The sequence below is a fragment of the Pomacea canaliculata genome, linkage group LG9 (genome assembly GCF_003073045.1).
Source record: "Pomacea canaliculata isolate SZHN2017 linkage group LG9, ASM307304v1, whole genome shotgun sequence".
NCBI classification, from domain to species: domain Eukaryota; kingdom Metazoa; phylum Mollusca; class Gastropoda; order Architaenioglossa; family Ampullariidae; genus Pomacea; species Pomacea canaliculata.
In genome coordinates, this window is record NC_037598.1 from 3,823,450 (window position 1) to 3,837,465 (window position 14,016).

Here is a 14,016-nt window from a genome sequence, read left to right on the forward strand (position 1 = left end):
ACGTAGCGGGAACAATAATAATGTCCTACTCATTAGCTGAATTATCAGGGTAAGAGCAAATGTGTGAACTGTTTAAGAAGACTGAGAAACTTTGTGAAACGAACTGATAGAGTGGGACATTGGTATTCAGTAGGGGTGCTGTGCACCTGAGTATTGTAGCCACTTGACTGTGTTTTCTTGTGGCTGTGTCAAATAGTTGATTTGAGCTTTACATTCATAGGTTTCATGCCATATCAGGATAGTTTACTGCAGTTATGATTATGATGTATGCCTTAGTGTAGATATAAGATATAAGATAAGCGAGCGTGACATCGAATAATAACATGATGTTTTCCCGGGATGCTCCTCAAGTTTGGACCAGTCTCTGAAGCCACTGTAAAGGCGATTACACTAGGAACCAAGCCAACAACTTGTCAGTTAGACCCAATGGCCTCACTCTCTCTCTTCTCGATTGCTTACATGTTTTACTTCCTCTCATCACAAATATTGAAAATGGCAGCTTGTCAACAGGCTCCCCATCTCTGTTTAAAGCTGCCCTTTTGTCTCGCTCCTGTTAGCAGACACCTGAAGTACCCAGCTCCTGTTATTGAAGGTCGGCCACCCTGCAGACTGCTTCCCTACAGTTCAAAGTCCGTCTGTTCTTCACGTGGTCAGTTTTAGTCTGGACATGTAGTTGTTAGCGATTTGATGTCTACATGACATTTCGTTGCCACATTACAGCACTGACTGTGAAGCACTTCATTTATTGTCTTTGATGATTATTTGTTAGTCACAATTAAACGGGCGTGATGGCGGCTGTTTAGTGTGTAGTTTATTATTTGCATATATGCTTCGGCATTTGTTGTACTAATTTAGCTATTTCATGTCTCGGTTGTTAACAAATATAGCACAGTGTTTTATTTAATTACTCAAACAAAAACAAAATAATGTTTTACGTACCAGAGTTGTCTGTCGTATAGATCACTTCCAGCTGAGGCCTGTGTTGAATATGAACTGCGGATATTTTGATATATATTGAAATTGACATTTTTTTTATAGTTAATGACTCCATTAAAACCAGGATGCTATTGCTCAAGGAGTAGGTATCTACAGAATCGCTACAATCCTCCTCGACGAGTGACACGTCCTCTTCTTTAACATCCTTAAAATGAACCTGAAGATCGTCACACGATGCTTTCCTAGTAAGCTGAATATGAGCCACGTGGTCAGCAGGTAGGATTACCTTTATTTTACAAGATCCTTTCGGAATAAAATAGATGCCATTAATTCTTATCTGCATATCAGTTACTTTGAATGCACCTGCTGATCTTTTCTTAAAACAGTTTGTGATGTAGTTTAGAGAAATGAGAACGGAACGATAGGTGTCATTTGGTAATGACATGTTTACACTTGTATTGTTATTTATTTTCATCAACACATTCTCCCTAGTGACAACAGCTGATAGTGTAGACGGTGTAAGTCTCCTGTCTAACTGTTTAGTGTCAGACGTGACGTCAGGAGTAGACACTGTCACGTGACTAGTAGAAACATCGCGTGTGACGAGAGACAGAGAAGATAACAAGTATTCATTATCAAACCGTCGCGAGTGGTTCTCTGTGTGCGAAGTGTTTGCTAATGTCGCTGAGTTAGAAGAAACAAATGTTTGAGTGGACAGTGTGTGAAGCACTAACCCTAAGAGAAGCAGCGTTGTGTCGGCGCCTGTCAGTTGAGAACTAGAAACACTCGTCAGTGCAACAAACCTCTCAACAGTGGAAAACATTTTTGTGACTGAGTGGCGCCGTGTGGGCTGCTGGTCTGTGAAGCTGATTTAAATACACTTACCTACTGCCACGCCTACAGGAAACCCTTTGTTCCAGAATGGCATTGTGTAATTTTTTTTTCTTCGCTAGCTAGAAAACTTTGTTTTAAAAACCTTAAAGACAACTGTTTCCGTTAAAAAGAATTTTCATTGAGAAAATAAAACACATAAGGTAAGTCGAGTTTAAGAATGAGTGTGTATATTGCAGGGCTGTGCACACACAGACACACGCATGTTAAAATTACATTTACTGTATCGCACAGCACGTGATCAGTCACTGACAGGAAATAACACGTACTTACGTATGTAGACTGAAGGAAAACACACACACACATACAGTGCATAAAAAAGAGAGAAAAAGAAAAAAAATTGTCATTAATTTTTTTACAAGAAATATTGTTTTATTTTGTCAAAGCTTTAATGAGTATTTCACAAGTGTTAATGTGTGTGTCGTGCAATTATCAGGAAGCACGTGAGCAGCGTGTGACCGTTATTCACACAGAGCGATGTACAAGCACCTGTACACATAGTGGGGCGTGCACCTACAGATCAGTGCTGCCGTCAACTCAGTCATTGTGCACAGAAATTTATTTTTTTTATTTGTGCTGAAATCCTTTGCATGCACGAACACAGAGACACACACACCGTGATGCCATGAGAAGGAGCAAGTTCTCTGGAGGTGACTGTGGCGATCTCTACGCAGTTGGCATTAAGGTTTTATAAACAGGACCATTTTCCAGCTGATCTTCATCTTCTGGTCTGTTCGACTGAACAGTATTCCACACTCCTACTCGTCCTACAAGACCAAGGACTTGACCTCCCGTCGACATATGACAGTGGCTGTGGCTGACTTTTGCGAAATGCAAGAACACCTAAAGAGAATAGAAATCGTGAGAACATAATTAAAGTCTTCATATGAGAAATGTTACAAAACTTTTGTTTTTGTCGTTAGAAAGTCCTTCCTAACAAGAAACATAACTTTGGCAGAACATACCTAATAATCTTCAGATGCAAAATTTAAAAAGTTGATTGAAATGCTTATTATAGAATTACTTTTATGGAAAACAACTAAATACAGTGGAACCTCGGTTAACGAACGCCTCGGATAGCGAATTTTTCGGTTAACGAACAAAAATTTCGCTAAAACTTTGTCTCGGATAGCGAACAAAATTTCGGATAACGAACAAAAATTTCGTTAAAAATTTGTCTCCGATAGCGAACAAAATTTCGGATAACCAACAGCCACGTGAACCACACGTGACCGACGAGCATGTAATCATTCGCGCTCGAGACACAGTTACGATCAGTCGTTCCTTACCTGTGCGCATTATCTTATTTAGAGATTTTTGTACTTTATTTTAATAAGATAATCCTCAATCATGGCTCCAAAGAAGATTAAGAGCAATAGTAGTGAGGTAATGACAAGGAAGCGGCCAACAATTGAATTGAAAAAGGAAATAATTTCAAAGTATGAAGGAGGAATGCGTCTGTCGGATATTGCCGCCAAATACAGAATGTCAAGGTCGACAATCTCGACGATTTTAAAGCGAAAGGAGCAGCTTAAAGAAGCTAATGTTTCGAAAGGAGTGAATACTTTAACAAAGCAAAGGCCTAAAATAATGGAAGAAGTAGAAAAGTTGTTGCTTGTGTATATAAACGAGAAGCAGTTAGAAGGTGTTAGCATCAGTGAGTCGTTCATTTGTGAGAAGGCGCTGACAACCAGTTAGACCCAATGGCCTCACTCTCTCTCTTCTCGATTGCTTACATGTTTTACTTCCTCTCATCACAAATATTGAAAATGGCAGCTTGTCAACAGGCTCCCCATCTCTGTTTAAAGCTGCCCTTTTGTCTCGCTCCTGTTAGCAGACACCTGAAGTACCCAGCTCCTGTTATTGAAGGTCGGCCACCCTGCAGACTGCTTCCCTACAGTTCAAAGTCCGTCTGTTCTTCACTGGTCAGTTTTAGTCTGGACATGTAGTTGTTAGCGATTTGATGTCTACATGACATTTCGTTGCCACATTACAGCACTGACTGTGAAGCACTTCATTTATTGTCTTTGATGATTATTTGTTAGTCACAATTAAACGGGCGTGATGGCGCTGTTTAGTGTGTAGTTTATTATTTGCATATATGCTTCGGCATTTGTTGTACTAATTTAGCTATTTCATGTCTCGGTTGTTAACAAATATAGCACAGTGTTTATTTAATTACTCAAAAAAAACAAATAATGTTTTACGTACCAGAGTTGTCTGTCGTATAGATCACTTCCAGCTGAGGCTGTGTTGAATATGAACTGCGGATATTTTGATATATATTGAAATTGACATTTTTTTTATAGTTAATGACTCCATTAAAACCAGGATGCTATTGCTCAAGGAGTAGGTATCTACAGAATCGCTACAATCCTCCTCGACGAGTGACACGTCCTCTTCTTTAACATCCTTAAAATGAACCTGAAGATCGTCACACGATGCTTTCCTAGTAAGCTGAATATGAGCCACGTGGTCAGCAGGTAGGATTACCTTTATTTACAAGATCCTTTCGGAATAAAATAGATGCCATTAATTCTTATCTGCATATCAGTTACTTTGAATGCACCTGCTGATCTTTTCTTAAAACAGTTTGTGATGTAGTTTAGAGAAATGAGAACGGAACGATAGGTGTCATTTGGTAATGACATGTTTACACTTGTATTGTTATTTATTTTTCATCAACACATTCTCCCTAGTGACAACAGTGATAGTGGTAGACGGTGTAAGTCTCCTGTCTAACTGTTTAGTGTCAGACGTGACGTCAGGAGTAGACACTGTCACGTGACTAGTAGAAACATCGCGTGTGACGAGAGACAGAGAAGATAACAAGTATTCATTATCAAACCGTCGCGAGTGGTTCTCTGTGTGCGAAGTGTTTGCTAATGTCGCTGAGTTAGAAGAAACAAATGTTTGAGTGGACAGTGTGTGAAGCACTAACCCTAAGAGAAGCAGCGTTGTGTCGGCGCCTGTCAGTTGAGAACTAGAAACACTCGTCAGTGCAACAAACCTCTCAACAGTGGAAAACATTTTTGTGACTGAGTGGCGCCGTGTGGGCTGCTGGTCTGTGAAGCTGATTTAAATACACTTACCTACTGCCACGCCTACAGGAAACCCTTTGTTCCAGAATGGCATTGTGTAATTTTTTTTTCTTCGCTAGCTAGAAAACTTTGTTTTAAAAACCTTAAAGACAACTGTTTCCGTTAAAAAGAATTTTCATTGAGAAAATAAAACACATAAGGTAAGTCGAGTTTAAGAATGAGTGTGTATATTGCAGGGCTGTGCACACACAGACACACGCATGTTAAAATTACATTTACTGTATCGCACAGCACGTGATCAGTCACTGACAGGAAATAACACGTACTTACGTATGTAGACTGAAGGAAAACACACACACACATACAGTGCATAAAAAAGAGAGAAAAAGAAAAAAAATTGTCATTAATTTTTTTACAAGAAATATTGTTTTATTTTGTCAAAGCTTTAATGAGTATTTCACAAGTGTTAATGTGTGTGTCGTGCAATTATCAGGAAGCACGTGAGCAGCGTGTGACCGTTATTCACACAGAGCGATGTACAAGCACCTGTACACATAGTGGGGCGTGCACCTACAGATCAGTGCTGCCGTCAACTCAGTCATTGTGCACAGAAATTTATTTTTTTTATTTTGTGCTGAAATCCTTTGCATGCACGAACACAGAGACACACACACGGTGATGCCATGAGAAGGAGCAAGTTCTCTGGAGGTGACTGTGGCGATCTCTACGCAGTTGGCATTAAGGTTTTATAAACAGGACCATTTTCCAGCTGATCTTCATCTTCTGGTCTGTTCGACTGAACAGTATTCCACACTCCTACTCGTCCTACAAGACCAAGGACTTGACCTCCCGTCGACATATGACAGTGGCTGTGGCTGACTTTTGCGAAATGCAAGAACACCTAAAGAGAATAGAAATCGTGAGAACATAATTAAAGTCTTCATATGAGAAATGTTACAAAACTTTTGTTTTTGTCGTTAGAAAGTCCTTCCTAACAAGAAACATAACTTTGGCAGAACATACCTAATAATCTTCAGATGCAAAATTTAAAAAGTTGATTGAAATGCTTATTATAGAATTACTTTTATGGAAAACAACTAAATACAGTGGAACCTCGGTTAACGAACGCCTCGGATAGCGAATTTTTCGGTTAACGAACAAAAATTTCGCTAAAACTTTGTCTCGGATAGCGAACAAAATTTCGGATAACGAACAAAAATTTCGTTAAAAATTTGTCTCCGATAGCGAACAAAATTTCGGATAACCAACAGCCACGTGAACCACACGTGACCGACGAGCATGTAATCATTCGCGCTCGAGACACAGTTACGATCAGTCGTCCTTACCTGTGCGCATTATCTTATTTAGAGATTTTTGTACTTTATTTTAATAAGATAATCCTCAATCATGGCTCCAAAGAAGATTAAGAGCAATAGTAGTGAGGTAATGACAAGGAAGCGGCCAACAATTGAATTGAAAAAGGAAATAATTTCAAAGTATGAAGGAGGAATGCGTCTGTCGGATATTGCCGCCAAATACAGAATGTCAAGGTCGACAATCTCGACGATTTTAAAGCGAAAGGAGCAGCTTAAAGAAGCTAATGTTTCGAAAGGAGTGAATACTTTAACAAAGCAAAGGCCTAAAATAATGGAAGAAGTAGAAAAGTTGTTGCTTGTGTATATAAACGAGAAGCAGTTAGAAGGTGTTAGCATCAGTGAGTCGTTCATTTGTGAGAAGGCGCTGACAACCTACGAAGATTTGCAGAAGAAAACCCCAGGGACAAGTGCTGCGAGGAATTTTGTTTTCAAAGCCAGTCGAGGCTGGTTTGAGAAATTTAGGCACAGAACAGGCATCCACTGCGTCACAAGGCACGGGGAGGCAGCGAGTTCTGACAAGGCAGGGGCCGAGAAGTTCGTACAAGAATTCAGACAAATCATAGAAGAAGGAGGTTACATACCGCAACAGGTTTTTAACGCGGATGAGACAGGACTGTTTTGGAAGAAGCTGCCGAATAAAACGTACATTACGAAGGAGGAGAAAGCACTGCCAGGGCACAAGCCTATGAAAGATAGGCTAACTCTTCTATTGTGCAGTAACGCCAGTGGGGATTTGAAGCTGAAGCCGCTGTTAGTCTACCATTCAGACAATCCAAGAGTATTTAAGAAGAACAATGTAATAAAACAGAAATTGCCTGTTATGTGGAGGTCTAATTCTAAGGCCTGGGTGACCCGCCAAATTTTTGTTGAGTGGGTGACCAAAGTTTTTGCCCCGACTGTGAAAGAATACCTACAGAAGAACAACCTACCCCTCAAATGCCTTCTCCTGCTGGATAATGCTCCAGCACACCCTCCAAATCTCAACGAGTATTTAGAAGGCGAGTTCGATTTTGTTCATGTGCGCTATCTGCCACCAAACACAACCCCTTTGCTGCAGCCTATGGATCAACAGGTCATTTCAAACTTCAAAAAACTGTACACGAAAGCTTTATTCAGAAAGTGCTTCGATGTAACGAATGATACCAACTTAACTCTCAAGGACTTCTGGAAGAATCATTTCCACGTTTTGAATTGTGTTCATCTTATTGATAGCGCTTGGAACCAAGTGACCTACCGTACGATGAATTCAGGATGGAGGAAACTCTGGCCTGACTGTGTGCCAGAGCGAGATTTTGAAGGATTCGAACAAGACATTGTTGATGACATTGTTTTCCCCATGGGCCAAAGCATGGGGTTGGAAGTGGATAATGACGATGTTGAAGAGCTTGTGGAGGAGCACGATAACGAACTCACTACTGAAGAGTTGCAGCACCTTCAGGCTGAGCAAGAAAAGAATTTAGCTGAGGATATGTCTTCGGAGGGGGAGGAAGAAGGGAAGGAGAAATTCCCAAGTTCAATGATTAAAGAAATGTGTGCGAAGTGGAGGGAATTGCAAATGTTTGTAGAAAAGTCTTTCCCTAACAGTGCGATAGGCAATAGGAACCTAAACATGTTCGATGATAATGTGATGTCGTATTACCGAAGAGTTTTACAAGAGAGGCAGAAGCAACAGACACTGGACAAGTTTTTTCCTTCAACCTCAAAGCGACAGAAAAGGGAAGTCACCCCCGATTTTTCAATGTCACGTGTGCTCATGGAGGGGGAATTCAGGCAGTAATTCCACCCCTTCCTCCCCACACCTGCTTCCACCCACGCCGTCTAAACGGCAAGTTTTCTAATGTTTAAATGGTTTCGTTAATGTTTCTATGTTTATTTAACTTCTTTTATTTTGTATTATAACTGTTCTCATTAAAACCTACCTATATAGCCTGTAACTTTCAAATATTAGCGAGTCAACAGGGGCTGGGAACCAATTAAATCTGTTTCCTTTATTTCTTATGGAAAAAATTGTTTCGGATAACGAACAACTTTCCAGAACGGATTAAGTTCGTTAACCGAGGTTCCACTGTATTTCGATTCTAGGCAACATTCTCAGTCAGTTTTATTAATCTATGTAAATATGGAGATTTAGAAATTTAGAAATTACTCGTTTATAATGGTTTGTTAAATTGTCAATGGATGTACCCAGCACAAAGCTCTATCTGGGTCATGACATGTCCGTTAACTCAGGTAAAGCGGAAACTAGTCGATAAAGAGGTCGTGTCGCTGTGTGAGGGCGCTGTGAAAGACGAGAAGACATGCGCAGAGATGATCTCTGCACAACTTCCAAAATTACAGACTTCTGGGCAAGTTTTGTAACTGAAAAACTGTGGGGGATACGACTTGACTACCTCCCCTATCCTAGTCTTCGTTCATACGCTTTATGTGCTCAGACATGATATCAATACTTGTGTTTTCCTCTCTCTCTCCCTCTGTGGAAAGACCATGAGTGTAGTTGCATTGACCAGTGACAGCGGGAAACAGGCTTTGTAAAATATTTAGATTAACATTATTTGTTTTTTACGCATTAACTTGTTTTACAGGATTCGCCAATAGGTAGGTCTGTGCTCACGCCGAGATTCCCGATACCCTGTTTAATCTGTGATATTAAAACGGGTATTTAGTTTAAAGTTCGTAAATAATCTGCTAGTGACTGTTAGACTATAAGTGATCTGATGGCATCAACAAACATAAAACTTCTACAGACTAGACTGATAGCATGTGTTTATTCGAATCTAGTCGCACAAAATGGCGAAACAACTGGATTACCACTAGACTCAAACAGGTCACTTCGCGGTCAAAAGGTGGTTGACGGTGACCTGACCATAAACATCCATGATCAGTCCTACAGCAGGTGTCTGGAAGCCACGGAAGTCGGTGGATGTATCTATGTCATATGTGCAAAAGGTGAGCAGCGATGAAAGTTGTTTTTGAAAAGAACATCTCATTGTTAATTGTTACAAAGATTTGTTCAGTCTTCTATTCTAGTAACAAAAGATAGTTTGTAGATGGTTTCTAACACCCCGCTGTGGACTAAATTTAAACATGTTTTTCCAAGAAACTAAACCCCGGCGTATTGTACTTTACCTATTGTCGACAAGCGAGGTGCTGGGAGGACCCGGCAGGCTGGTGTGACTTGCAGCGCCTACCTGCAGCCAGTTGCTGTCGCGGCCTGAACTCAGCTCACACGTCCCGTCGTTCTTTTGGAAAGGCACCACACCCTGTCCTCTTCTTCTCAAGTTGAGAGCAAGATGAAGAAATCTGATCGTATGGCAGCTTGTGTCTTAGACTGTATCTATAGATTGTTAGTTTCGTGGCATCCCTGTCATCACATTTTATACCGCATCGCTTTTCTTGCCTTTTTCCAGCGGGGTGTTAGAAACCAGCTACAAACTATCCTTTGTTAGTAGAATAGAAGACTGCAAAACAATATGTGACTGACAACAAAGCGATGTTCTGTTAAAAAACACCTTTCATCGTTGTTTCCCGTTTGCACAATTGCACGGCGAAATATCCTGTCGCCTTAGAGCAGACCTGGGCAAACGCTGGCCCGCGGGCCGGATCCGGCCCGCCTCCTGTCTCTGACCGGCCCGCCCGCTGGCCCGCCCGCTGGCCCGCCCGCTGGCCCGCCCGCCAGTATATGTACTATGTATACAGTATTGGGTAACACGGAATTAACTATATTAGTCTGGCCCTCTAGAACCATCCCAGTTTCTCATGCGGCCCCTTGGGAAAATTAATTGCCCACCCCTGCCTTAGAGCCTTCCAGACACCTGCTCTGCGACTGATTATGGATGTCTATGACCAGGTCGACCTCAGCCATCTCTTGACCTCGAAGTGACCTGTTTGCGTAGCATGCTAATAAAATCTTTCCCATTATGCGGAAGATTCAATAGTTTTGAATCAACGCATGCCTTCAGTCAAGTAGTTTTATGTTTGTTGATACCATTTTACATAATCGAAGGATCTCCTAGTCTTTTCCAGGGTTTTTTTCTACAATTTTTAAGCTAAACACCCTCTTTAATAAGACAGACTCAAACAGGGTATCGGAAATGTAGGCCTTAACAGAGAAACAACATCCTATTAGCGAATCCTGTGATAAAAGATATTGGGCCAGAAACTAAAAAAGTTTTTCTAAATATTTAACATAGTCCGTCCTCCGTTGTCACTAGTCAGTTAAACTACACTCATGGTCTTTCCAGAAAGAAAAACAAAACAAGTATTGATATCATGTCTGGGCACATAAAGCGTATGAACGAAGACTAAGATAGGGGAGGTAGTCAAGTCGCATCCTCCACAGTTTTTCAGTTACAAAACTTCCCCAGAAGTCTGTATTTTTGGAAGTTCTGCAGAGATCATCCATGCGCATGTCTTCTCGTCTTTCACAGCGCCCTCACACAGCGACACGACCTCTTTATCGACTAGTTTCCGCTTTACCTGAGTTAACGGACACGTCATGACCCAGATAGAGCTTTGTGCTCGGTACATTCATTGACAAATAAGAATTTTATCTGAAACCTTTGTAAACGAGTGATTCCTAAATCAAAAATATCCATATTCGACAAAAAGCAACCATTCACACCACTAGAACTATTTTCTATTTTGCTAATTAAATTTGACAGCGATGTGTGATATGTGGATCTCATGTTATATTACTACAGTTTCTCATACAGAGAACATAACAATAATGAGAAGTGACACCAGGAACCCCTACTAATTTCTGATCGTAGACAGGTGTCGAATAGAAATAGTTGATACTGATAGACATATTTGTCACAAGAGTGTGTCATTGTAACGAGCAACTGTACGGTGGACGGGACAAGCTGTGACTACTTCCCACGAACGTCTCCAATAAATTAACACAACTAACTAACTTAAATTTTCAGTAAAACAAGAGCTTTAGACTATATTTTCCCATAAAAAAAACCCAAATATTTCAAGCTAGTTTTCTAAGGTTTCTGTTACTATTCCTTATTGCTAGTAAAGATATCGTGTGAGTCACTGCCTACCTGTGATTACCACACTCGGCACTCTATACTCATTCTGCATTCATTCGCCATTTTACACACCAATGTCTCTTATGACGAGGAGGGGGACGTTGGTGTCCTCGTCACGTGTCTCTCCCGTCTACTCTAGGCTGACTAGGTTTTGCTGTCTAAAACAAAACAGCTTCTTTAATCCCAGACAAGGACAAGAGCAAGCCTTGAACCAGGAACAGTTGATTAGTCGTCAGGCGACAGAGCTGCCGTCGTTAAGTATATTAACATATCATACAAACACTAAGCATGGATGCTTTCTTTGATAGCTGGAAATTATTTATATAGTTGATTTGTGTGGTTGTCACAGGGGTGACATGAGATTAAACAGCCAGAAAAGCGAGGGCGGCTGAGCCGCATCTGTCGCATGACTAACAGAAGTTTTGAAATTGGAAAGGTAGGGAGGAAGACTTTCTAATGAACTTTTGAGGGCCAGTGCTTCACTTCCCAAGACACGGCGAGTGGAGGGACACTGAGTGTAGGCGAGTGGAGGCTGTCTGCCTATAAAAATTCGTATTTTTGTACATCTCAGGCTTTTTGTATTACGGATTTTTTGTATGCTGAATTTTTCCTTTATTTCTTTAAAAGATATGAATAGGTGCATAAGTAATGTGTGTCAAAAAGGCGCAGTCTATAGGGCCTGGAGATGGGACTACGTGTAAGGGAGTGGTATATACCACAGAATACTTGAAGACTGCTGTTGTTTTTGTTAGTTGGAATCGTTTGATTTTGTCCTGAAGTATGTTGGGTCGCTCCCCCACAGGCAGTGCCAGTTTATTTACAAATATCTCCTCTGTGTGAAACTGTGGGCAACAACTGGAAGTGTGAGTGAATGTGGTCTATCCATCAGAGATGTAGCAGCATATTAAAGGGAGGATAAATTGCCAGTCTGAGAAACGAAGCCATGGCGAAGTATGTACTTCTGTATATCCCGCGTCAGAAAAGATATAAAGAGAGACTGGCGTGAGAAAAAAAGAAGAAAGCTGAAATAAGTTCAAGTAAGACATATGAAGATTAGAAGGGAATTAAAGAAAGAATCTTCTACTCACGAAAAGTCCGAGAAAAACCGAACAGATATGCGACTAATGTCAGAGACACACTGAATGCGGACAACACATAACAGCAAACAGTGGGTCCCACACATGTTCTTTCTCACAACAAATCACAAAGATCTGTCCATGGGCTTCACTTTTGTTTTTGTTGGTTTTGTTGTTGTTGTTGTTGTTGTTGTTGTTGTTGTTTGTTTGTTTGTTTGTTTGTTTTTTTTTGCGGGAGGCGACTATTTTTTCCAACACGGTATTTGCACTGACCTGTTGTACGCATGCGTGAACTGCCATACGTGGTTACCAAGGTGACAAAGTTTGTCTTGGACCTTGCGAAAGAAGTTTTGATTAATTTAATCCTTCTGGTACTATTCGCACCTATTGCCCACAGGTAAGCAGCGGCAGGCTGCTGTTACACTTTTGTGTGAAAAGGGAAAAAACTCCAGTCATATATTTAATGATAATCAACTGTTGTGTTCAGAATTTAAATGTTACTATTGGGTTTAGAATTTAGAAGAGATTCTTGTGGTACGGTATATGTATATATCATACCTTTACGGCTCACGGTGTTGCTAAGGCTGACTGTGGTTTGTACAAAGCAACAAACACCAAACATTCCAGTCAGCAGCAATACACACCCAACGAAGGCGACACACTAAACCATAAAACAGGGACACAGAGCAGATGATGATGGCTCCTCTCCATGGCATGACTGTGTGTGTGAGAGAGAGAGACAATGCTAATTCATTCAGCTCTAAACCACTAGCAGACACAGAAATACCATTCGTGCATCATTCCAAAAGTATATTTTGTAAAATAATATTGTAATCTGTGTGAGTGTGCGCACATATGTTGATTTGCGAATGTTTGTGAGCATTTGAATATACGAGTGTGCCTGCGCGCGCGCGGGTGTGTAGTTCGTGGTTGCAAATAGATTTCTGAGTAAAGGCGAAAAAAAAATTTTTGTGCAGAATGACTGTGTGTTGACAGCAGCACTGATCTGTAGGTGCACGCCTTACCATGTGTACAGGTGCTTGTACATCGCTCTGTGTGAATAACGGTCACACGCTGCTCGCGTGCTTCTTGATAATTGCACGACACACACATGAACACTTGTGAAATACTAATTAAAGCTTTGAAAAAATAAAACTTAATATTTCCTCTAAAAATGTAATAAAAAATAATGTTCTCTGTGTGCGTGTCTGTGAGATAATGCGTGCTTGTTTCTCTTTATCTGTTTCCCTCTTGCATTGTGTGTGTGTGAATGTCTTTAGTCAACTTTCCTAAGTATTTGAGATTTCACTAAATGATCGCCTGCTGTGCCATGAAATAAATGTAATTTTAACATGCGTGTGTCTGTGTCTCTCCCTCATGTGTGTACACAGCCGTGCACGATTCTTGCTTCTTCTTTACCTCAGCTTTCCTCCATGTGCTTTGTTTTCTAACTTACGAATCTCATATTTTTTAACGGAAGCATTTGAGATAAAAATATTGAAAACAGACTTTTCTAGGTAGAAAGAAAATAAAAAAAAATAATTACACAATGCTATTCTGGGACAAAGGGTTTCCTGTAGGCGTGGCAGTAGGTAAGTGTATTTAAATCAGCTTCACAGACCAGCAGCCCACACGGCGCCACTCAGTCACAGAAATGTTT

General features: G+C 40.7%; 1 protein-coding gene across 1 annotated transcript; it reads left to right on the top strand.

The window, feature by feature from the left end:
- The first annotated feature begins 3,176 nt into the window (after positions 1-3,176).
- LOC112572093 (tigger transposable element-derived protein 1-like) lies at positions 3,177-8,839 on the top strand. Its single transcript, XM_025251623.1, has 3 exons — positions 3,177-3,507; positions 6,606-7,774; positions 8,827-8,839. Exons 1-3 carry the CDS (start codon positions 3,178-3,180, stop codon positions 8,837-8,839), a joined length of 1,512 nt encoding a protein of 503 aa, XP_025107408.1. The 5' UTR covers position 3,177.
- The last annotated feature ends 5,177 nt before the right edge of the window (positions 8,840-14,016 follow it).